This window comes from Gigantopelta aegis, chromosome 3, assembly GCF_016097555.1.
Source record: "Gigantopelta aegis isolate Gae_Host chromosome 3, Gae_host_genome, whole genome shotgun sequence".
NCBI classification, from domain to species: Eukaryota; Metazoa; Mollusca; class Gastropoda; order Neomphalida; family Peltospiridae; genus Gigantopelta; species Gigantopelta aegis.
This window is the reverse complement of record NC_054701.1, coordinates 14,725,816-14,748,639: the sequence shown is the minus strand read 5'-3', so window position 1 is coordinate 14,748,639 and position 22,824 is coordinate 14,725,816. Positions and strand designations below refer to the sequence as shown.

Sequence of the window (22,824 nt, the reverse complement as noted above, 5' to 3'; positions counted from 1 at the left end):
ACATTATATTGTAATGTAATGAATGTAATGGAAATGAACAAACTACACTTGCTACGGCTGGACCAATGGGATGACATTATATTGTAATGTAATGAATGTAATGGAAATGAACAAACTACACTTGCTACGGCTGGACCAATGGGATGACATTATATTGTAATGTAATGAATGTAATGGAAATGAACAAACTACACTTGCTACGGCTGGACCAATGGGATGACATTATATTGTAATGTAATGAATGTAATAGAAATGAACAAACTACACTTGCTACGGCTGGACCAATGGGATGACATTATATTGTAATGTAATGAACAAACTAATGTAATGTAATGACATTATATTGTAATGTAATGAATGTAATAGAAATGAACAAACTACACTTGCTACGGCTGGACCAATGGGATGACATTATATTGTAATGTAATGAATGTAATGGAAATGAACAAACTACACTTGCTACGGCTGGACCAATGGGATGACATTATATTGTAATGTAATGAATGTAATGGAAATGAACAAACTACACTTGCTACGGGTTATTGTAATGTAATAAATGTAATGGGCTGCTACGGCTGGACCAATGGGATGACATTATATTGTAATGTAATAAATGTAATGGAAATGAACAAACTACAGTTGCTACGGCTGGACCAATGGGATGACATTATATTGTAATGTAATGAATGTAATGGAAATGAACAAACTACACTTGCTACGGCTGGACCAAAGGGATGACATTATATTGTAATGTAATGAATGTAATGGAAATGAACAAACTACACTTGCTACGGCTGGACCAATGGGATGACATTATATTGTAATGTAATGAATGTAATGGAAATGAACAAACTACACTTGCTACGGCTGGACCAATGGGATGACATTATATTGTAATGTAATGAATGTAATGGAAATGAACAAACTACACTTGCTACGGCTGGACCAATGGGATGACATTATATTGTAATGTAATGAAAGTAATGGAAATGAACAAACTACACTTGCTACGGCTGGACCAATGGGATGACATTATATTGTAATGTAATGAATGTAATGGAAATGAAGAAACTACACTTGCTACGGCTGGACCAATGGGATTACATTATATTGTAATGTAATGAAAGTAATAGAAATGAACAAACTACACTTGCTACGGCTGGACCAATGGGATGACATTATATTGTAATGTAATGAATGTAATGGAAATGAACAAACTACACTTGCTACGGCTGGACCAATGGGATGACATTATATTGTAATGTAATGAATGTAATGGAAATGAACAAACTACACTTGCTACGGCTGGACCAATGGGATGACATTATATTGTAATGCAATGAAAGTAATAGAAATGAACAAACTACACTTGCTACGGCTGGACCAATGGGATGACATTATATTGTAATGCAATGAAAGTAATAGAAATGAACAAACTACACTTGCTACGGCTGGACCAATGGGATGACATTATATTGTAATGTAATGAAAGTAATAGAAATGAACAAACTACACTTGCTACGGCTGGACCAATGGGATGACATTATATTGTAATGTAATGAATGTAATGGAAATGAACAAACTACACTTGCTACGGCTGGACCAATGGGATGACATTATATTGTAATGTAATGAAAGTAATAGAAATGAACAAACTACACTTGCTACGGCTGGACCAATGGGATGACATTATATTGTAATGTAATGAAAGTAATAGAAATGAACAAACTACACTTGCTACGGCTGGACCAATGGGATGACATTATATTGTAATGTAATGAATGTAATGGAAATGAACAAACTACACTTGCTACGGCTGGACCAATGGGATGACATATTGTAATGTAATGAAAGTAATGGAAATGAACAAACTACACTTGCTACGGCTGGACCAATGGGATGACATTATATTGTAATGTAATGAAAGTAATAGAAATGAACAAACTACACTTGCTACGGCTGGACCAATGGGATGACATTATATTGTAATGTAATGAAAGTAATAGAAATGAACAAACTACACTTGCTACGGCTGGACCAATGGGATGACATTATATTGTAATGTAATGAAAGTAATAGAAATGAACAAACTACACTTGCTACGGCTGGACCAATGGGATGACATTATATTGTAATGTAATGAAAGTAATAGAAATGAACAAACTACACTTGCTACGGCTGGACCAATGGGATGACATTATATTGTAATGTAATGAAAGTAATAGAAATGAACAAACTACACTTGCTACGGCTGGACCAATGGGATGACATTATATTGTAATGTAATGAAAGTAATAGAAATGAACAAACTACACTTGCTACGGCTGGACCAATGGGATGACATTATATTGTAATGTAATGAAAGTAATAGAAATGAACAAACTACACTTGCTACGGCTGGACCAATGGGATGACATTATATTGTAATGTAATGAATGTAATGGAAATTTAATTATAGTTCATTGAGGGTGATTGATTCTACAACCCATCATACCTCAAGCCAGCACTCTACCACTTACAGTAGCTACATTCAACAAGTGCTGTCACAGTTAAAAGTTAACAGTTTGGTTTGTTTAACGACACCACTAAAGCACATTGATTTACTAATCATTGGCTAGTGGATGTCAAACATTTGGTGATTTTGATATATAGTCTTAGAGAAGAAACCTGCTACTTTTTTCCATTAGTAGCAAAAGATCTTTTATATGCACCATCTTACAGTCAGGATAACACATACCGCAGCCTTTGATACACCAGTGTGGTACACTGGCTAGAATGAGAAATACCCCAATGGGCCTGCCAACAGGAATGGATCCTAGACCGACTGTACATCAGGCCCATGCTTTACCACTGAGCTATGTCCCACTCATGTGTTGTAACACACAATAATTAAACAAGTATGTAGGTTATAACATAAACGGTGTTCTCACATTTCCTAGCTACAAACTGGATACACTCTGACTGCAGACTTTTATCTTCAGCCAAGCGGTTTATCTTTGGAGTCACCGTGTACATGTTGGAATACTGGAAAACAAAACAAATAACTTGGTAAATTATCACAACCCAAGTGTTGTCACAAAATATACACTACTTGACAGAAAAACAAAAGACAAAATCTGAGTTAAATGTTTCATTTGTAAAATGTTAAAGCCACTGATTTTAATTTACAAGGTACATGTACTTACATTTTCTATTTTGCATAATATGATGCATTTTGAGCTACTAAAATCTCTAGAATTACAAAAACTAGTAAATATTAAAATTAAAAAATTATGCCTCTGGTTCATCTGATTTTTATCTATAGTCACAGTGATCACCTTTTTCATATTATGAAATTTACTACAAATTAGTTATTTCTGAACCGACTGTTTTCTAAATTGCATACAAAAATAATTTTTAATAAATTGTTATTTTCAAAACACTTACTTTTCTTCTTATGTCAAATAAAACTGAAATTATTTCCAAAAAACATATTTGTAAGAGGATGGGACAGACTATACATGTAGTTATCTGACTGACTGGTTACGTGCATTATATTTGTGTAACCTAATCGATTACATTACACTGAACTTCATTATGATCTGAAGTTTTGCAATTTTTTATTTTAGAATTTGTCATACTAACAGTTCACCGTGTAATCAACTGGCAATTTGTATGAATTTAAAGTTGCGTAACTGATATGCAAACAAAACAATGGTTCAGGTGAAAATACTGTGCCAAAATTAATGCATCACAGTAATTTAAGCAAGAAGTTATAAGAATTGACAATAATTAATGGAAAAGAATGAAAGGAAGAATGAATGAATATTTAACAATACCCCAGGATGAAAAATACATCGGCTATTGGGTGGCAAACTAAGATAAATGCGAAAATGAAGTTAATGATAAAGAGTCAGTGCCTTTGAAGTTGAAAATAAATAATAGCTTTGGTTTTTCGATTATTTTAAAATGTAATAAACAAAACACTGAACAATAACAGGTAAGAAAAGCTAATTTGTCCATCTCAATACGTTCTAGCTACTCACCTGAAATATGGAGACCATTTGAACTACTTGATAGTGGCTGAAAACAAATAACAAAGTCATCAAAACAAAATACTTAGTTAACTACTTTTTTTTTACACAAAAAAGGTCACTTTTAAAATAAAAATTATGTTTCTTTTGCAGTTGCCACCCCAACCTCCACTAAGTATAGCCCCACATGACAATGATCAGGTACAACATCCACAACAAAATCCAACGAGAGATGTTTGAGCCACTGACTCTAAAGTCAGGACTGTAGCCAATATTTTGCGTAACATATGGTGCATTGCAAATTCTCTCAGAAAACCGGTGCTAATGGCATTAACTTTCCTGGACTTTTTTGGGTGGCTATGTAAATAGATGTCTCACTTAACAGACATATAGTAAATTAGATAATGTTACTCACATAAGGTTCTGGATGCAAGCCTTCACCAGGTTGATTTCTACGTCTGCCTCTGCCGCCATCTTGGCTATGTGGGAAAACCCATCAACATAATGTAGAACCTAAAACAATGAGTTGTTTTTAGAAAAAATCAAAAGAATAAACTATTTGTATTATAATTTCAATAGTTCTAAAACATTTAAAACATTTCCAACAGAAATACAGCGAGTGTTATTACCAAAAGAGGCTTTATCCATGTTGCATGATAGCATATTCTCGCCAAAAATATTAATTAATTTCTGTCTTGTTTTCAAATGTAAAGATTATACCATGCACTATGTGCCCATACAAATAATTTGTGTAGTCAAGATAATTTTATTTATTGGAAAACTTTATAATAAAGTAAAGTTAAAACAAGACCAAAAAATGTTTTGCAATGTTGTAGTCAAATACCGCAAGATGACATTAAATGTTTTCATTTACAGTGTTTTACCTGTTGTGTTGTGAGATCCAGTGTTTTACCTGCCGTGTTGTGAGATCCAGTGTTTTACCTGCCGTGTTGTGACATCCAGTGTTTTACCTGCTGTGTTGTGAGATCCAGTGTTTTACCTGCCGTGTTGTGAGATCCAGTGTTTTACCTGCTGTGTTGTGAGATCCAGTGTTTTACCTGCCGTGTTGTGAGATCCAGTGTTTTACCTGCTGTGTTGTGAGATCCGGTGTTTTACCTGCTGTGTTGTGACATCCAGTGTTTTACCTGCCGTGCTGTGAGATCCAGTGTTTTACCTGCTGTGTTGTGACATCCAGTGTTTTACCTGCTGTGTTGTGAGATCCAGTGTTTTACCTGCTGTGTTGTAAGATCCCAGGGATACTCCATGACTTTCTCCTTGTCATCCACCAGGATGGGGACGTCATGGTCCTGAACTTGAGGAGGATGTGAGATTGTTGGAGCAACTTTCAGATGGATGGTGCAAGATTCACCTAGAAAAAACAAAAAGCATAATATACTATTTACAGTGGAAGGTTTAATAAGCCAAGCATTTACTGCAGATATTTTTCAATACATGAATGCAAGAATTGTTTTTTTTAGTAGATTATAAAGAGAGATAATCAGAATACCCACAGGAATGTTTCTCTGGTAAAAAGGGAGATAACTGGAATATTCATGAGAATGTTCCTACAATAAAGTCAAATAATCAGAATATTCATAGGAATGTTAGTATTATAAAAAGAGTGATAATCTTCACACTCGTAGGAATGTTAAATATAAAAAAGCAGATAATTGGAAAAAATATAGAAATGTTAAGATACTAAAAAAAAGGAGATTATCAGAATGCCCATAAGAATGTTACTATTTTAAAAATAAAGTCTGTCTCAACCAGTGAATTTTCTCAACATTTTGTTAATATACTATTAACATCATCAGAAGACAGTATACCCACAAAATTTTTATTGTAACATAAAATTTAAAAAACCAGAATACCCATAACAATGTTACTATAACAAAAACATTTCATTTCAACTTATTTTCGTGCTATCCAATTACGGTTCAAGCATGCAGTCCTGGGCACACACCTCAGCTATCTGGGCTGCCTGTCCAGGATAGTGGATTAGTTGTTAGTTGGTTAGTGGTTAGTGAGAGAGAAGAGGGTGTAGTGGTCTTACACCTACTCATTGAGTCGTTAAAACTCACTCTGGGTGGGAGCCGGTACTGGGTTGTGAACCCTATACCTACCAGCCTATAGTCTGATGGCCTAACCAATGTCCCACCGAGGCCGGTTACAAAAACATTAATGTTACTATCATACAAAGGGAGATAATTGGAATACCCATAGGAATGCTGCAGTGTCCATTCTTGTTGAGTCCGGTGAGAACCTGCTTCAGGAAGTTAGGAATCTGTTGTCTCTTATTGTCGTTACTCAGGAAGTCGCTTTCAAGCTGAAACAGAAATAAAACAATTGAACACCTCATCCACAATAGGCCTATTGGCTGCAACAATATGATATTTATTAACATTTGTCTGTCACAAATTGTACAGCATAGAATATCTAGTTTATACTAAATTTGTGACTGTTATATATCGATAATATCCCTCTAAGATGAAAAGCAATTATTTTAATTCCAAATAACACAACTCTACACGTAATAAGTTTGTGTAGTTTAAATATACATGTATTTAAAAGAATTTCTATTCTCCTTATTGTGTTTTATGTAATATGTAATGTTTTATGTAAAATCCTCAAATTCTGGCAAAAATGCTGAAGATATGCGAGCAAAATCATCTGGCCTGAAATCTTTTCACCTTGTATTTTCATCACTTTACCCATAATTTTAGTTGAAATCAATGTAAAAATGCATACTTATTCCTTTGTAACCCTGTAACTGTTTGGTATTAATGCAAATAAGAATAAATGTTCTTATCCAGATTCAGGAATTGTCATTTAATTTGTGCAAAAATTAGCCTACCACCTCCATCCCCCAACATCACACACAAAAATGTAGATATGTAAGGTTTGATTTCAAGAAAAAAATGTGGCCTTACACCTACCTACGTGTTGAGCTGTTAAAACTCACTCTTGGTGGAAACCAGTACTGGGACATGAACAAAGAACCTACCAGCTCTGATGGCTTAATCACCACACCAACATGATTTGTAAAAGTGGGTCTAAGCAGTGTTTGAAATAAGCACTTGTCCATTTTCTTCTGACAACTAAAAGTCAGCACAGACAGGTCAAATGTACCTCTTTCCTGTCCCGAGTCAGACCCCGATCTTATCGGATGCCAGACTCGAGATAGGTGTGTTCGAAACCATAAAGGTATATGAACACGTTAAAATACTAGCCAAGCCAAATATACCTCAATGGCTGCGACTGACAATGGTTATCCAGTGGACATGTCAAATTGACATAGCAATTTAATTTCGAACAATCTAAAACACCACAAACTGCACTTGAATAAAACAAACCACTTCTTATATTTACAGACAAATAGATTTGTAGATGAACTTGTGTGGTGGGCTAGTGAAAAATTCTGCTTATTTCTATCACGGCTAAATAAATAAAATGTTTTTGAAGTACCTCCAACTGAGTCAAATAAGCCGCTAATTTCTTAACAACAGGTCCGTAATTACAGGTGGGTGTGTCTTTGTCAAAGACAAAACAGAGATTGAAAATCAGGGCATTTCTCGCATACTTAGCGTCATCGATCACCACTGGGCAGCCAACAAACTTGTATCCCAAAGCATTGCTGAAAGTTAAAAGGAGTCACACATTGTTAACAAATACATGTTATCAGCCATTTTGATACATGTATATTAATTTGACAATTCATTTGATGAAAGATGAGGTTAACAACAGCAAATTATTTAATTTCATATTTAATAATTTTTGTAACCTTCATTTCAATCTTTTATGCTAAAAACAGACTTTGATGGTCATGCCAATTTCTTAAAACTGAATATACATCAACACATGACATACAGCCCTCTACATTGCGACCGCATATGCAACAATTTTTTTCAAATGGCGACTAAAAGTAGTAAAACATTTCATACTATCTATATAAAAATACAAGTAGGTGCCATCTGGCTTCTTGAGGGAAAAGTTAACGTAGAGGGCTGACATATAAGTTACTATTGGAAACTACACAATAACATTTCACGACCTGAGAATAACATACATTTCATCATTTAGACTGTAGGAATAATTAGTTAAGTGGACTGTCCATAGTTTGTGCCATTAAAAAATAATAATTGACCCCTGCAATTGCCCACAACAACTGGTAAATCTATGGAGGTTTTTTTCTTTGCGGCATTTTTTTTGTCATGGACTATATTAGAATTTTTATGCATCGTTGAACCGTGGCTATGGTGCAGTATGGGTGTTTTATTTTCAGTAAAATGTTCTACAAGCCAACCCCCTCCCTCACCCTCCATCCAAGGAAATTTTATTTTATTTAATATATTTTGCAGGGAAGCATTATTTAACTCCTCCATAAAGACTTTGCTTGTCAGCCTAAAATCCTCTGCACAATTTCCTGCATACAAGACAGATATCAATTTCTAAATCATGTCCTACTAAATATAGTATGTTTGTTTCAACTAGGTGTTAATTAAACTTTACATCGTAATCAATCTGTTCTTCAGTTCAGGTTTGGTGATGATGTAGATCTGAATGCTTTCAAATTTGATGATGAAGTCTTCTGGCACCTAAAATATACATACATGTACATGCATATTTAAAACGATATATAATATATTCAATTTCAAGCAATTATATAGCAAACTACCTACTACAGGAAACTACAAGAACAATAATGTTCAGCTTAAATACGTAGTTGCTGAAAAGTTTCTTCATGTTGTGTGGGTATTAATGATTAATATGTGATTTTTTTTTATCAAGGAACTAAAAAATAATTCATGTAAAGGTATTTAATGTCAAACATTGGATTGTTGTTGTATTAGAGTGGGAATCTTCAACTACCATTTGGTAGTCAGATATTACACAATAATGATATGTGATAACTGTCCAAATGGCCATTTATAGTCCGTCCCACAGAAATTGGCTTTTTTCATACTATGGAATTTACTACAAGTTACCGGCCTTGGTGGCGTTGTGGTTAGGCCATCGGTCTACAGGCTGGTAGGTACTAGGTTCGGATCCCAGTCGAGGCATGGGATTTTTAATCCAGATACTGACTCCAAACCCTGAGTGAGTGCTCCGCAAGGCTCAATGGGTAGGTGTAAACTACTTGCACCGACCAGTGATTCATATCTGGTTCAACAAAGGCCATGGTTTGTGCTATCCTGCCTGTGGGAAGCGCAAATAAAAGATCCCTTGCTGCTAATCGGAAAGAGTAGCTCATGTAGTGGCGACAGCGGGTTTTCTCTCAAAATCTGTGTTGTCCTTAACCATATGTCTGACGCCATATAACCGTAAATAAAATGTGTTGAGTGCGTCGTTAAATAAAACATTTCTTTCTTTTACTACAAGTTATTTATTTCATAGACAATTAATTGGTAAATTGCACACAAAAATAGTATTTTTTAGTTATTTCCAAAACACTTTTACTTTTCTTCTTATGTCAAACCAAACTGAAATTATTTAGCAAAAACATTTTAATAGAATGATGGGACGGATTCTTACTGTAAGAGTACTCGGGCTACATTATGAGTGGTGTAAAATACTGGGAATAAGCTTGACATCTTTGTCAGTATGGTGTTAATTCAAAATGTAGACATCTTTAAAAACAAATGACTTTACAAAATCATATGGTTCTCCAGACAGTGGAGGAAATATTTAATATTCTAGAAGAAACAACTAGCACAATATTAAATAATAAATAATAACACTCTCAGTGAACTAGATCGAAACTATTAATAAGGAACTACAATTAAATATCAACATTACCTGATAGGTGATCTTTGGTCCTGCTTTTGGGTGAAACTCACTAAAAAATATACATTTAATAACAGACATCGCTTTATAATTATCGTCCTTGAATACTATTTTTAGACTAGTATGTACGTACTGAGTCGTACTTAAGAATTTACTAAAATAACACCAGTCATGGAATATTGGATAGAACGGAAAATAATTCAATTAGTTCACTGAAAGAAAATCGATCCTAAACACATAGAACGCCATGCTAGGACCCTACCACTAATTGTATCATATGACCCCTTTGCTGGTGTTTTACGATTCCGGTTTTGTAGTCATAGTTGAAATCTTATTAAAACCATTTTTCTTTATTGATACGCTTGCTTAAAGCACTGCAGGGTGTAACGCATAACCAGGGAACAGTTAATTTTGGAAACATTTGGTGCACGTTCATAATAAAATAGACATTTATTTATTGTGATTTGCACATGATATCCGATTCCGACAACCAGTCTGGGAAGACAGAATCAACATATCCAATCATTAGCTTCATTTCCAGGATGGTGGCACATTTTGTCTCAGTGTTATTCACAGCTTTTATTGTATATACCGCTCAACCTGGCTCCAGTAAGTCGTTTGTATTTATCCCACTCCCCCGCCCACCTGCCCTCACCCCAATCATAGCAGCAGGCTCATAGCTGTCTTTACATCCCTGTAAATCTATACGATAAACGTTGCCTATGTATCAGTAGCTACCATTGATGATGGGGAGGGATTTGTCTCAGTTGGTTATTTCATCCCAGCCAGTGCCCCACATTACCACAAAATTAATATATCGAAGACTATCACTATGGTATGGTACGTACGGAGCCTGGCGATCTCGCCCCGTGTCGATCTCGCCCTGGCGAAGTCGCCCCGGGCGAGTTCGCCAGGACTTATTTTCATCGTTAGGCGAAGTTATCATACATATCAGACTTGCTAGAAGACATATATTACAACATATATTATAGTATATATCAACTGTCATTATCAATATGTTTTTGTGCCAAAACTACAGGGTTATACCACTTATACTACTAGTTTTGTGTTGGGACACGCTGTGGCGAGATCGCCATATTTACTTCCGTGTTGCATGTCTGTTTAGCGAAGTCGCCAGTACATTATAACTCAAAATATTCAAGTTACAAGCTGTTTTATGTTTACTTCATTAAGTAAATACATGTGCAGTAGTCATGTTTTGATTTTCTTGTTGTAAAATGTAATACATTGGTAGTTTACATTTCCGACGATTTCACTTGCAAGCCGGGGCGAGATCGCCAGGATTTTTCTTGTTTATATTTACAGTTTACAGTTTATTATAATAAATACACGTAAAGTACACATTTATGGTTTGTTTCATCATGTAATGTAACATTTTTTAAGTTTACATTTCTTATTATTTCACTTTTTCAGGCTGTGGCGAGATCGCCAGGATTTTCTCAGTGTAGCATTTTTATGTTGGGTGAAGTTGTCACACGTTACTACGCAACTATTTGTCATAAGTGCACACTTTGATGTTCAATTTGGTATAATAAATATATGAACAAGACAACATTCATGCGTTAGGTGTTCAGTCCAGGAAGACACCATCGGTGCCCCTGCGGCTGAGAGCACCCGAGAACTCGACTACTATGATGAACTCATGGAAGTCTCTAGAGATGACGTTGCCGAGGTTCAGGTAATTATAATTTCTTCTCTCAAATGTGTATATGTAAATAATTAATTGATGCCGGACATACTATTTGCCTTATTATATATATAAGTTAATTTTTTAATTATGGCAACGCGCAATAAATGAAATACATTGGATTATATTGGTGTGACGCACTATTCATTCGTCCAAAAGACAAATCAAAAGTATAATATATTTTCAAGTAATAGTTTGTTTGGCCATTAAATAGGTCAACAATATGTGGCAGAATTATTTTTTCACGTTTACTGTATTCAGTAATTGTCTCGTATAAACAGACCTACACACAAGGAAATATTAATTAACAAGTAATACATTTTTTACAGGCTACTTACGTAGTTGAAAATCAATTTCAACTGGAGGCAATACCACCCGACCTTTTGACATCATAGAGGATTCCGTCGTCGAAGATCGACCACCACCAGCATGTGTTGCTATACAAACTGCAACCACTTTTGCAGTAGTTAAAGCAGCAACCATCAGAGGAAAAAATAAACTCTTCGACAGCGACGGGTATTCTTACGTCGAAAGAAACACACTTTCGGGTATGAATTTGTCTTTTATTAGTACATTACATGTCATTACTTTATTTTATTTATATTTATTATTGCTACTATCGTCTTTCGGTGAAAAGTTTTGTAGGTAAATATAATTCCGATTCCAATATAACAAAAATGTTATTATTATTATTGTCATTATTAGTAACAATATTTGGGGAAACGACCTGCATAGCAAACATTTAAATGCTAACTAGTAATTTTAAAATATAACAATCAGTCAGATGTTCTTTCTACCTTTCTTATTATTTACTTAAAGTAATACTGTTAATTTCGGATAATTTCAGATGGCACCGTTGTGTGGCGTTGTGCGACTAGAAATGCACAGGTCAAGCATTGTCGAGCATCGGTTAGACAGCAGGCTGACCTGTTTGTGGCTGGTGAGCACATGCACTGCCATGTACGGCAAATAGGAGGCGTAGTGGTTGCGAAAATGACTGTAGACATGAAGTTGGCAGCGAAGAGTGATCCCTTCAGATCAGCAGGGAGTATCGTTGATCAGCTAGTCCAGGAACATTTAGGTCTGGCTCCCTGCCCAGCGCTGCCAACGATCGATCATCTAGTACACACAGCAAACTACTGTCGCCAGACCAGCCGGCCGAAGAATCCAACTGACTTGGAATTCGAGTTGAAAATGGATTTCATCCCAGACAACTTCTTAAAAGGTGACAAACAATTAAAACCTTTATTTGTACGTGAAGCTATAAGCCCTTAAAATATTTTTAAATTGCTATTTTTTAACTACTTTCAAGTACTAAACCATTATAGACGGTTTATTTATGTTGATATAATTTTATTGATTTACTTGATTTATTTTTTGTTCATTGTTAATTTATTTATTTTAATTATTAATTTACTTTTAAAGGAGATGTCACTACTGGAAGAAAACGGTATTTGATCTTTTCAACAGATCAACAGCTGCAGCTGTTATCTAGATCCACGTGCTGGTACGCAGACAGTACCTTCAAGCTTGTGAAGGAACCGTTCACGCAGCTCTTTAGCGTACATTCTTTCATCAGGCATGAAGACTGTGCAAAACAGATACCACTTGTTTTCTGCCTGATGTCTGGACTTCGCAAAAAGGACTACAAGGCTGTTTTGGAGGCGATCATTGGGATGTTGCCCCAGGCACCGAGGGTACAACGTCTGGTGATTGACTTTGAATCAGCCTTGTGGAGAGCTGCTGCGTCCGTGATCCCAGACGTACAGATAAAGGGGTGTTCGTTTCACTGGACACAGGCTGTCTGGAGAAAGGTAAATATATCATCATTATTATTGTATATATATTGTGTGTGTGTGTAAATTGATGGTCAGATTGTTGAATTTAAAATTTGTTTAATTTTTGAAATAATAATTATGCTATCTCTAACCAAAGAACATTAATATTTTACAGATTCAAGACCTTGGTCTTCGTCAAGCCTACCTTAGTGACAACGACACTCACAGATATCTGAGGAAATTGATGTCATTGCCTTTTCTTCGACATCAACACATTCCAGCTGTGTTTGATGGGTTGAAGGCAGAAGCATCAACTGACCAGCTGACAACTTTAGTCGAATACCTGGAAGCGACCTGGATCCTGGATGCAACATGGACACCAGACAGCTGGAGCGTATACTTTCAGAGTATACGCATCAACAACGACGTTGAAGGATGGCATTTCAGACTTAACAACCGAGGTCGTCCCCAAGTCCAGCTCTACCTGCTTGTGTCCCTGCTGCACCAAGAAGCCATCCACATCAGCAACCAGGTTCGACTGGTGTCAGATGGAAAGTTGAAGCGGATGCAGAAGAAGAAGTACCGCGACATGCAGGCTAAGACATTCAAGTATTGGGAGGAGTACGAACGTGGTGAGAGAAGTGCAGCCAGACTTCTCCGTGCTTGCTCCCGCTTGGTGTCTCCGGTATAATGTATCATAAATGTACCTCGTCGGTTCAGTGCATACTTTAGTATTTAGTATATATCAAATAATCGTTAAACTGTGCACTTATGACAAATAGTTGCGTAGTAACGTGTGACAACTTCACCCAACATAAAAATGCTACACTGAGAAAATCCTGGCGATCTCGCCACAGCCTGAAAAAGTGAAATAATAAGAAATGTAAACTTAAAAAATGTTACATTACATGATGAAACAAACCATAAATGTGTACTTTACGTGTATTTATTATAATAAACTGTAAACTGTAAATATAAACAAGAAAAATCCTGGCGATCTCGCCCCGGCTTGCAAGTGAAATCGTCGGAAATGTAAACTACCAATGTATTACATTTTACAACAAGAAAATCAAAACATGACTACTGCACATGTATTTACTTAATGAAGTAAACATAAAACAGCTTGTAACTTGAATATTGTTGAGTTATAATGTACTGGCGACTTCGCTAAACAGACATGCAACACAGAAGTAAATATGGCGATCTCGCCACAGCGTGTCCCAACACAAAACTAGTAGTATAAGTGGTATAACCCTGTAGTTTTGGCACAAAAACATGCTGATAATGACAGTAGATATATACTATAATATATGTTGTAATATATGTCTTCTAGCAAGTCTAATATGTATGATAACTTCGCCTAACGATGAAAATAAGTCCTGGCGAACTCACCCCGGGGCGAGATCGACACGGGGTGAGATCGACATACTTCGTACGTACTGCCCTGTCTGTGGGAAAGTGCATATAAAAGATTAATTAAGCAGTTTTGTTAAAACAAGCTTTAATTAAGGTCAATGACATTTTTCTGGTAATCCTACACAAATATAAGATATTACCATAATATCACTGCACATCCACATTTTGTTCTTGGTATATTTTTTTAAATCACAATGTTTTCTTCAAAAATAGATGGATTGGTTTTCCAGTGATTTGATAATGGAAACATCATGCATGTAATTAGAGCTGGGCAGTATTTCAGGTTTGGTATAGCAGTCAGTATTTTTTGGGTGATTCACCTCAAGTGGTATTGGTATGGTATTTGGTATAATTGACATACATACCGGTACATGTACACGTTTTCTGTAAATTTGTTGGAAATATAATGCTCACAGTCTCTTATTGTCAGTTTGTTTGGGTTACTGTAATGTAACAGAAAAAGCAACCTTCACCGAGGGGATTTGAACCATGGACTCACAGGATGAGAATCCAGCGCTCTACCAACTGAGCTAATAGGGAAATTCCCACAAGCTACTGCTACTGCTAGTAGAATCACTTTATGCCAACACTACTACATACTCCCCCCTCAAGTTAAGCTATGTCCTGGAGCTGTGGGCCACGGACAATTGAACTGTTACAGATCCTAACTGGGTTATAATTATATTCTTGTGTTAAGAACACACCCAGTCCCTTTGTCGGCTCCAAATGTAACAAAAAGATTCAACCTTCTCTAAGGGGATTTGAACCACAGACTCAGGATGAGAATCCAGCGCTCTACCAACTGAGCTAATAGGGAAATTCCCACTAGATACTGTCAGTAGGAGCACTTTATGCCAACACTACTACAGTAATGTCATCGGATAAATTTTTTTTATAGTGTTACACATAATGGTAGGAATATGTTTCAGTTATCAATACCGACATTTCAGTATTTTGAGACTTGGTACATCAGTATTGACATGATACTGATACCGAATGATATATACGGTATACTGCCCATCTCAACATCTAATAAATAGTAATATTATTATTAATATTATACATGTATGGAGATTAGGGATGGGATGATCCATTTTTTTATTCAATTTTAGATATTTGGTCCATGGTTTGATGTTTACAGATTTTAAGTTTTTATCTTATTTTACCAAAAGAAAGCTTCAAATATAGGTGTATACTGAAATTTGGAATTAACATTAAGTAAATGATTAACAATAAAAGATAATTTATCTATATTAATTTTAATTTATTTTTTGTTTGTGTTTTTAGGCCTTTTTTCATGGCACCCTACACTGATGTCTATTGCTGTAAGTAATATTTCTACGTGTTTTACTTCAAATTGTGTTGTTATTGTAGTAATTGTTTTAAATAATAATGTTCATAAGAAACAAACTTGAACTTTTTGTTCTAATTTCATGGACAAATTTCATTACATTTGATAAACATGTATGATGTGAGGACTCAGAACTTCTGTTACAAATCCAATTGGCAATACAGTAGAATCTGTGTGATGTGGATTTCTGTGTAAACAGGCTTGATTGCAGAGTCACAGTTAGTGACAATTGCAGTCACATTTAGTGACAGTAGCTTAGAATGAAATCGATCTGTGTATTTTGTCTGTCCACTTGAATCCAGTTTAAACAGTCTACTGATATCTAGTGACCCATGTGTGGTACATCGAAGGGTGTTTTTTGACCAAGTGTTGAAATAACCGTGTTAGACACCAAATATCCTAAAATGGTTCAAAATGTGCAAATGTGGTGTTAAACAAATATGCCTTTCCTTTATCTATCTTGCGTTTCCAGTCTCTGCTCCATCTCTCTCTCTCTCTCTCTCTCTCTCTCTCTCTCTCTCTCTCTCTCTCTCTCTCTCTCTCTCTCTCTCTCTCTCTCTCGCACACACTAAACAGCTAGTTTAAAAATGTTTTGAGGTAGTGTTAAACATTCCTTTCTTTGTTTTACTATAAGTTATAGTTGTTATTCAAGTTCCAGTTGATGTTTCACACGTACCGGTATCTGTTTCAGTTCCTGTGCCTACTGTTCGAAGGCATCCTGGTGTTTTCTCCTCAGAGCTCTCTCGTCTCCTCCCTGTCTCGCAAGGCGAAGCTCACCGCTCACTGGCTCTTTCAAGTGAGTGCTCTCACATTTGCCGTGTCTGGCTTCCTCGTGATCTGGTATAACAAACACCTCAACAACAGCAACCACTTCACAACGTGGCACGGTCTCTGTGGCGTGGTTACCGTCGGATACCTGTTTGTGCAGATTATGGGTGGCATACTTGGCAAATACCCGCAGATACTGAATATTTTCAGAATCAAAGTGCGGCTGGCCGATTTGAAGATAGTGCATGCGACATCGGGACTGTTGGCGTATCTTTTGGTCAGCATAACGTTCATGCTGGCGATGTTTAGCACATGGTTTACGTCAAACATAACAGGGACAACATGGTTTGGGTGTTTTGGCTGTATTTCGTGTCTGGCATTGATTGTTATGAATCAAGTGACCACTGCTTATCTTCCCAGTGGGAGACCTGCTAAATAAATACTCAGTGTTCAAATGATTACTTTTTTTTCTAACTTGATTTTTGTGAATATTAAGGTTCAAGTTTGCTATCTTTCAATTAACTGGACTGTCCAGGACAGGGGTTAATAATATTTTGTTGTTTAAGTCAAACGGTAACAGGGACCATGTGTTTTGGGTGTTATTTAGACCCGCTAAATAAATATTCAGTATTCAAATGATTACTTTTATTCTTTTAACTGATTTTTTGTGCATATTAAGTTCGAGTAGGCTATCTTTGGACACACACATTTCAGATAACTGGACTGTCCAGGTCAGGGTTTAATGTTTGGTTATTAATGGTTAGCCAGAGAGAAGATGGGGTAGTGACCGTATACCTCCCCATTCGGATGTTAAAAAACATCACTCTAGGTGAGAGCTGGTATTGGGATGTGAACCCTGTACCATCAGCCTTTAAGGTTGATAGCTTAACCACTACATCAGTGAGGCTGGCAATGATTGCTCACTATTGTCTGGTAGAATGTATCCTTGTGGAGAACTTAACCTGGAGTTTGCTAAATCATGGATTGAATTTTGTCAATACTGACAATAGATTTCATAATAAACTTTCTTAATGCTCATAAAAGAATGAGCATGTTGTACAAGCTTTTATTTTGTATTACTAATTTGTTTAGCTATGAACAATTTATTTGGCTATATATTTGCTTTTTAGTTATATGAGGTTGTATGTTGTTATATTCAGAGATGCACATGCTCCCATTTTTGTAAGGGGGGGAGGCTGGCTTGTTTTTGCCCGAATGAAACTAAAATGCCTGAATTTGAATAACAACATTTATTCATATTAGCATTACTGCCAAATAGCTATATAGGGTTACAAATGAATCATTGAGCATTTTTACATGGATTACAGCTAATTTTGCAGGTAGAATGATGGAAATACATGGTAAAAATGTCTCATATTAGCGCATTGTGCCTGAATATCTCTGTTATATGTGGTTCTTCTAAAGCAAGTTTCAACACTCCTCAGTTGCAGCTCATGTTGATATAATATTTCCTAGCCAATAGCAATTTAGTGGGCGGGGTGAAATGTACCTTGTTTTGCCCTACTGGTAACCATATAAATAAAGTTAAAATCTGTCTTGTGTCCCTACTAAAGACTGTCCCCTCCACTAGAGATTGACCCCCCCTTACTCCAGATATTGTTCCTAGGGGCCTGATGTGGTTTTGAAAATTTCTAGTTAGTGTTTGAACAACTGGCCCTTGATCTATATACTGTAAATTGAATTAATATTGTAACATGTTTAAAAAAAAAAAAATTGCTAGTTAACGAGTAAATTTAGCAAACAACTAACATCACCTTAAGAACCTGCAAAATAGAACTGTGAACTTGAGTTAATTTTTAATGAATGTTTTTATGCATTAATTATTGACATGCTGGGCCATCTGTAGTTGTATACTTTAGATTTCGCTATTTTGGGCATAGCTGGCATTTTGGTTTTTCACAATAATAATACTAACATGTTGAATGGTTGTAGAAATTCAGAAATATTGCAAGTTGTTATTTAAATACAATTAAAGAACAATATTTGATTGGTTTTGAGGTGAAATATTTGAGGTCAGCATGTTTGGGTGTGACATTTATTGGGTACAATATTTGTTGCCATGATTTTGGTGCAGTGTAATGTCCTGTCTTATTAAGTTGTCTTTGTGTTCATATCCACCTATGATGTAAGCATGCTGTCCTGGGCAGACACCTCGACTAACTGGACTGTCTTATTAAGTTGTCTTTGTGTTCATATCCACCTATGATGTAAGCATGCGGTCCTGGGCAGACACCTCGACTATCTGGACTGTCTTATTAAGTTGTCTTTGTGTTCATATCCACCTATGATGTAAGCATGCTGTCCTGGGCAGACACCTCGACTATCTGGACTGTCTTATTAAGTTGTCTTTGTGTTCATATCCACCTATGATGTAAGCATGCTGTCCTGGGCAGACACCTCGACTATCTGGACTGTCTTATTAAGTTGTCTTTGTGTTCATATCCACCTATGATGTAAGCATGCTGTCCTGGGCAGACACCTCGACTATCTGCATTGTCTGTCCACGATAGGATATAGGTTAATGGTTCGTTGTATATTTAATGTTGGTTAATGATTAGTATAAGAGAAGTCATTTTAGTGGCATTGCATGTCCTTGTTGATCTCTATACGTGGGTTGTAGCCAGTACTGGGGTGTGAGCTGAGCTCCTACCAGCCTTGAGGATATTATTTACATAGTCATGACTGGTTTATGCAAAATTAAAATGGGTTACCTGAATTTGTTTTTGCAGAACTCATAAATGATTTGATCTCCGTCCTTCTGTTTGTCTGTCTGTCCAACATGTAGTTTTCCTGCATTTTCCTGTACAATGCTTTAAAGATATTGAGCTGAAATGTTGTGTGTAGCTTTATCATATAGAGTTATGGCTCTTGATCTTACGAGATATGAAAGCTTGTTGGACCTGTTGCTGGACCTGTTTTGCTTTTGCAGTAGTCTCAGAATGCTTGTTATATTTTTGCAGTAGTCTCAGAATGCTTGTTATATTTTTGCAGTAGTCTCAGAATGCTTGTTATATTTTTGTTTGTTAAAAAACGTGAGTTGGTAGAACATATAGGAGTAGTGCTGTTACGTTAATTTTTGTGGTGTTAGTACAGTTGTAGTAACATGATGGCTTGTCCACCAGCAATTAATCCTTGCAGTATTCTGTTGTTGTATATTTGGTATGGACTTACTAATTCATGTAGAGCTCGTTTGAGGTGCTTGGGTCAAAGGATCAAATCCCCTCAGTGGACCTACTCTTTGTGTAACTCGTATTTCATAGGCTGCGGAATATGCTGTCCTGTCTGTGGAAAGTGCATATAAAAGATGCCTTGCTGCTGAAGGAAAAATGTAGCAGGTTTCCTCTAGCTATGTGTCATGTCAACTAAATGTTTGACATCCAGTAACTGGTGATGAATAAATCGGTGTGCTCTAGTTGTGTCATTAAACAAAAGAAACTAACTTTTCAACTTTTTCTATTGTACATGTAGCTAGTCTATTATTTGAGACAATTTTGTAGATGGGTTTAATGTAGCTTGTTAATAGTATAATAATAGTTAATAGTCTTCAAGATTTTGGTCAAGAAAAATGGAACTTTGATTTGCTCAAAGTTGTTATTAATTTCCTACGACTGAAACAAAGGGAGTTAATCTACTGAGACAAAGAAACAAGGGAACAGTTGTTATTGTAAACCAGATTTCATTCACTATTGGCGTCGTAATGTCTGTATAAAGTATAAAGATGTGCTATGAACCGGCCTTGGTGGCGTCGTGATTAAGCCATCGGACTACAGGCTGGTAGGTACAGGGTTTGCAGCCCGGTACCGACTCTAACCCAGAGCGAGTTCTTAAGGGCTCAGTGGGTAGGTGTAAGGTCACTACACCCTCTTCTTTCTCACTAACCACTAACCCACTGTCCTGGACAGACAGCCCAGATAGCTGAGGTGTGTGCCCAGGACAGCGTGCTTGAACCTTAATTGGATATAAGCACAAAAATAAGTTGAAATGAAATGATGTGATATGAGACTGAATGTCAGTAATGTGAGATTGAATGTCAGTAATGTGAGATTGAATGTCAGTAACATGGACCTGACACTATAGATTGTGTTTAGGCAGCTGGGACTCTTTCCCGTTTGTGTTTGTGTGATCCCTTGTTTCTCTCCATCACTAGTTTTACCGAAGCAATGGATTTTGCTCTGTTGGGCATTTAACACATTGTTTAGAAAGAATTACGTAAAAGGATTTAATATTTTATAATGTACATGTAGTTTTCAGTTTGGAGAAAGCCCCACTAAAGTGACTTACAATGTTGAACGTAACATAAAAACGTACTTATTGTATTTTGTATCTTTCATATGTCATGTTCCTAAAATATGCTGATTAAAAAGCAGTTGACGCATAAGAATACCATCATTAATCATTTATTTTTCATTGCAATAAAATATATTACTGTTATTATTTCGTATATACATGTTGTATTTGTTTGTTGTTAAGGAAGGAAATGTTTTATTTAATGACGCACTCAACACATTTTATTTACGGTTATATGGTGTCGGACATATGGTTATGGACCACACATATATTGAGAGAGGAAACCCGCTGTCGCCACTTCATGAGCTACTCTTTTCGATTAGCTGCAAGGGATCTTTTATATGCACCATCCCATAGACAGGATAGCACATACCACGACCGTTGATGTACCAGTCGTGGTGCACTGGCTGGAGCGAGAAATAGCCCAATGGGCCCACTGACGGGGGTTTTGGAAGGGAATGCTAAATAACATCTTAGCAATGGGATGTAGTAGCACAGCTTACACTGGAACACCGTCGTGCTTAGGCCATCGGTCTACAGGCTGGTAGGTACTGGGTTCGGATCCCAGTCGAGGCAACGGATTTTTAATCCAGATACCGACTCCAAACCCTGAGTGAGTGCTCCGCAAGGCTCAATGGGTAGGTGTAAACCACTTGCACCGACCAGTGATCCATAACTGGTTCAACAAAGGCCATGGTTTGTGCTATCCTGCCTGTGGGAAGCGCAAATAAAAGATCCCTTGATGCCTGTCGTAAAAATAGTAGCCTACATGTATGTGGTGACAGCGGGTTTCCTCTAAAAAAAACCTGTCAGAATGACCATATGTTTGACGTCCAATAATCGATGATAAGATAAAAAATCAATGTTCTGTAGTGGCGTTGTTAAATAAAACAAACGTTACTTTTTTTTCCACTGGAACACATTAAATGTTGTAACCACGTTGCATAGAAATAGCATTTGGCTAATTTGGCAATGGACCGGGTGAGCTCTGGGTGTAGGTCTAACATATAATAACTGCGACAATGGCAGGATATCACATACCACGACCTATAACGCTGGCCAGTGATCCAGTATTAAAAGATAAAATTAACCCAGCCGATCAAGTGATGAGGACTGACCCTATGTCCCACAGTACTTCAGTCTAAAACTACCTACTTCAGAAATGTTTTTCAAAGCTATTGAGCATATTTCATTATAAAAACGTAAGGGTCGCACGATTTTTCTAGGGATGATCGGGTAATCGGAACCACCACTATTATTTTGTTTGGCCTTGTTAGAAGTATTTGAGCTTAATGAATGCAGTTATATCATGCAAAATATCACTGAATAGATTTTTTTTATATATAAAGGAACGAAATATACAGGCAAATTATTGAAGAAAAAAAGCTGCAATGTCTTTTGGGAGTCCTACCATTTTGCTACAGGAGTAGGGTTTCCACGAGTCCGAAATATTGGGCTCGAGTACTTCCGGGTCAAACTCGACCCGGACCCGAGTACCCGACACTAGATGATAATGAGACTAAAGAATAAAGTAAAATAGTATTATGCATCTTAATTCCAGCGCTGAACATTCATAATACTGTATTCTACACATTCAACTTTTGTTTCCTTTCATGTCTCATAGCGCTATAATGAAACCGGCGGAAAGCATAATAACAAAATTACATAAAAAATATAATTAAATGAAAGTTGTCTTCC

At 36.4% G+C, this 22,824-nt stretch overlaps 3 protein-coding genes across 4 annotated transcripts in view; 2 read left to right on the top strand and 1 right to left on the bottom strand.

Moving 5' to 3' along the window:
• LOC121367561 (GATOR complex protein NPRL2-like) overlaps positions 1-10,075 on the bottom strand; it is a 14,751-nt gene extending 4,676 nt beyond the window's left edge. The window contains exons 1-8 of the mRNA XM_041491817.1: positions 9,810-10,075; positions 8,523-8,608; positions 7,479-7,647; positions 6,231-6,339; positions 5,246-5,382; positions 4,429-4,526; positions 4,026-4,062; positions 2,931-3,024 (exon numbers count right to left, since the gene is read on the bottom strand). Of these exons, the coding sequence (XP_041347751.1) occupies positions 2,931-3,024; positions 4,026-4,062; positions 4,429-4,526; positions 5,246-5,382; positions 6,231-6,339; positions 7,479-7,647; positions 8,523-8,608; positions 9,810-9,878 (799 nt within the window). The 5' untranslated portion in view covers positions 9,879-10,075. The remainder of the gene's footprint in view (positions 1-2,930; positions 3,025-4,025; positions 4,063-4,428; positions 4,527-5,245; positions 5,383-6,230; positions 6,340-7,478; positions 7,648-8,522; positions 8,609-9,809) is intronic.
• Positions 10,076-10,183: 108 nt separating this feature from the next.
• LOC121367562 (cytochrome b561 domain-containing protein 2-like) lies at positions 10,184-17,276 on the top strand. Its single transcript, XM_041491818.1, has 3 exons — positions 10,184-10,406; positions 15,987-16,024; positions 16,742-17,276. Exons 1-3 carry the CDS (start codon positions 10,268-10,270, stop codon positions 17,255-17,257), a joined length of 693 nt encoding a protein of 230 aa, XP_041347752.1. The 5' UTR covers positions 10,184-10,267; the 3' UTR covers positions 17,258-17,276.
• On the top strand, positions 11,162-14,211 carry LOC121367560. Of its 2 annotated transcripts, XM_041491815.1 has the most exons (5): positions 11,162-11,496; positions 11,835-12,053; positions 12,353-12,730; positions 12,931-13,319; positions 13,459-14,211. In XM_041491815.1, the coding sequence occupies exons 3-5, from the start codon at positions 12,454-12,456 to the stop codon at positions 13,972-13,974; spliced, it is 1,182 nt and encodes a 393-aa protein (XP_041347749.1). In that variant the 5' UTR covers positions 11,162-11,496; positions 11,835-12,053; positions 12,353-12,453; the 3' UTR covers positions 13,975-14,211. The 2 variants fall into 2 exon arrangements, with proteins under 2 accessions (XP_041347749.1, XP_041347750.1); XM_041491816.1 differs by lacking the exon at positions 11,162-11,496 and having other exon boundaries at positions 11,728-12,053.
• Positions 17,277-22,824: the final 5,548 nt, after the last annotated feature.

What these genes read in the sequence shown, in the direction of transcription:
- LOC121367560 (XM_041491815.1), top strand. Translation starts at nt 12,454, where the DNA reads ATGCACTGCCATGTACGGCAAATAGGAGGCGTAGTGGTTGCGAAAATG. An exon ending in CCCAGACAACTTCTTAAAAG is followed by an intron (nt 12,731 to 12,930) that starts GTGACAAACAAT and finishes TTACTTTTAAAG; the next exon opens with GAGATGTCACTACTGGAAGA. An exon ending in CACAGGCTGTCTGGAGAAAG is followed by an intron (nt 13,320 to 13,458) that starts GTAAATATATCA and finishes AATATTTTACAG; the next exon opens with ATTCAAGACCTTGGTCTTCG.
- LOC121367562 (XM_041491818.1), top strand. Translation starts at nt 10,268, where the DNA reads ATGATATCCGATTCCGACAACCAGTCTGGGAAGACAGAATCAACATAT. An exon ending in TACCGCTCAACCTGGCTCCA is followed by an intron (nt 10,407 to 15,986) that starts GTAAGTCGTTTG and finishes TTGTGTTTTTAG; the next exon opens with GCCTTTTTTCATGGCACCCT. An exon ending in CTACACTGATGTCTATTGCT is followed by an intron (nt 16,025 to 16,741) that starts GTAAGTAATATT and finishes TATCTGTTTCAG; the next exon opens with TTCCTGTGCCTACTGTTCGA.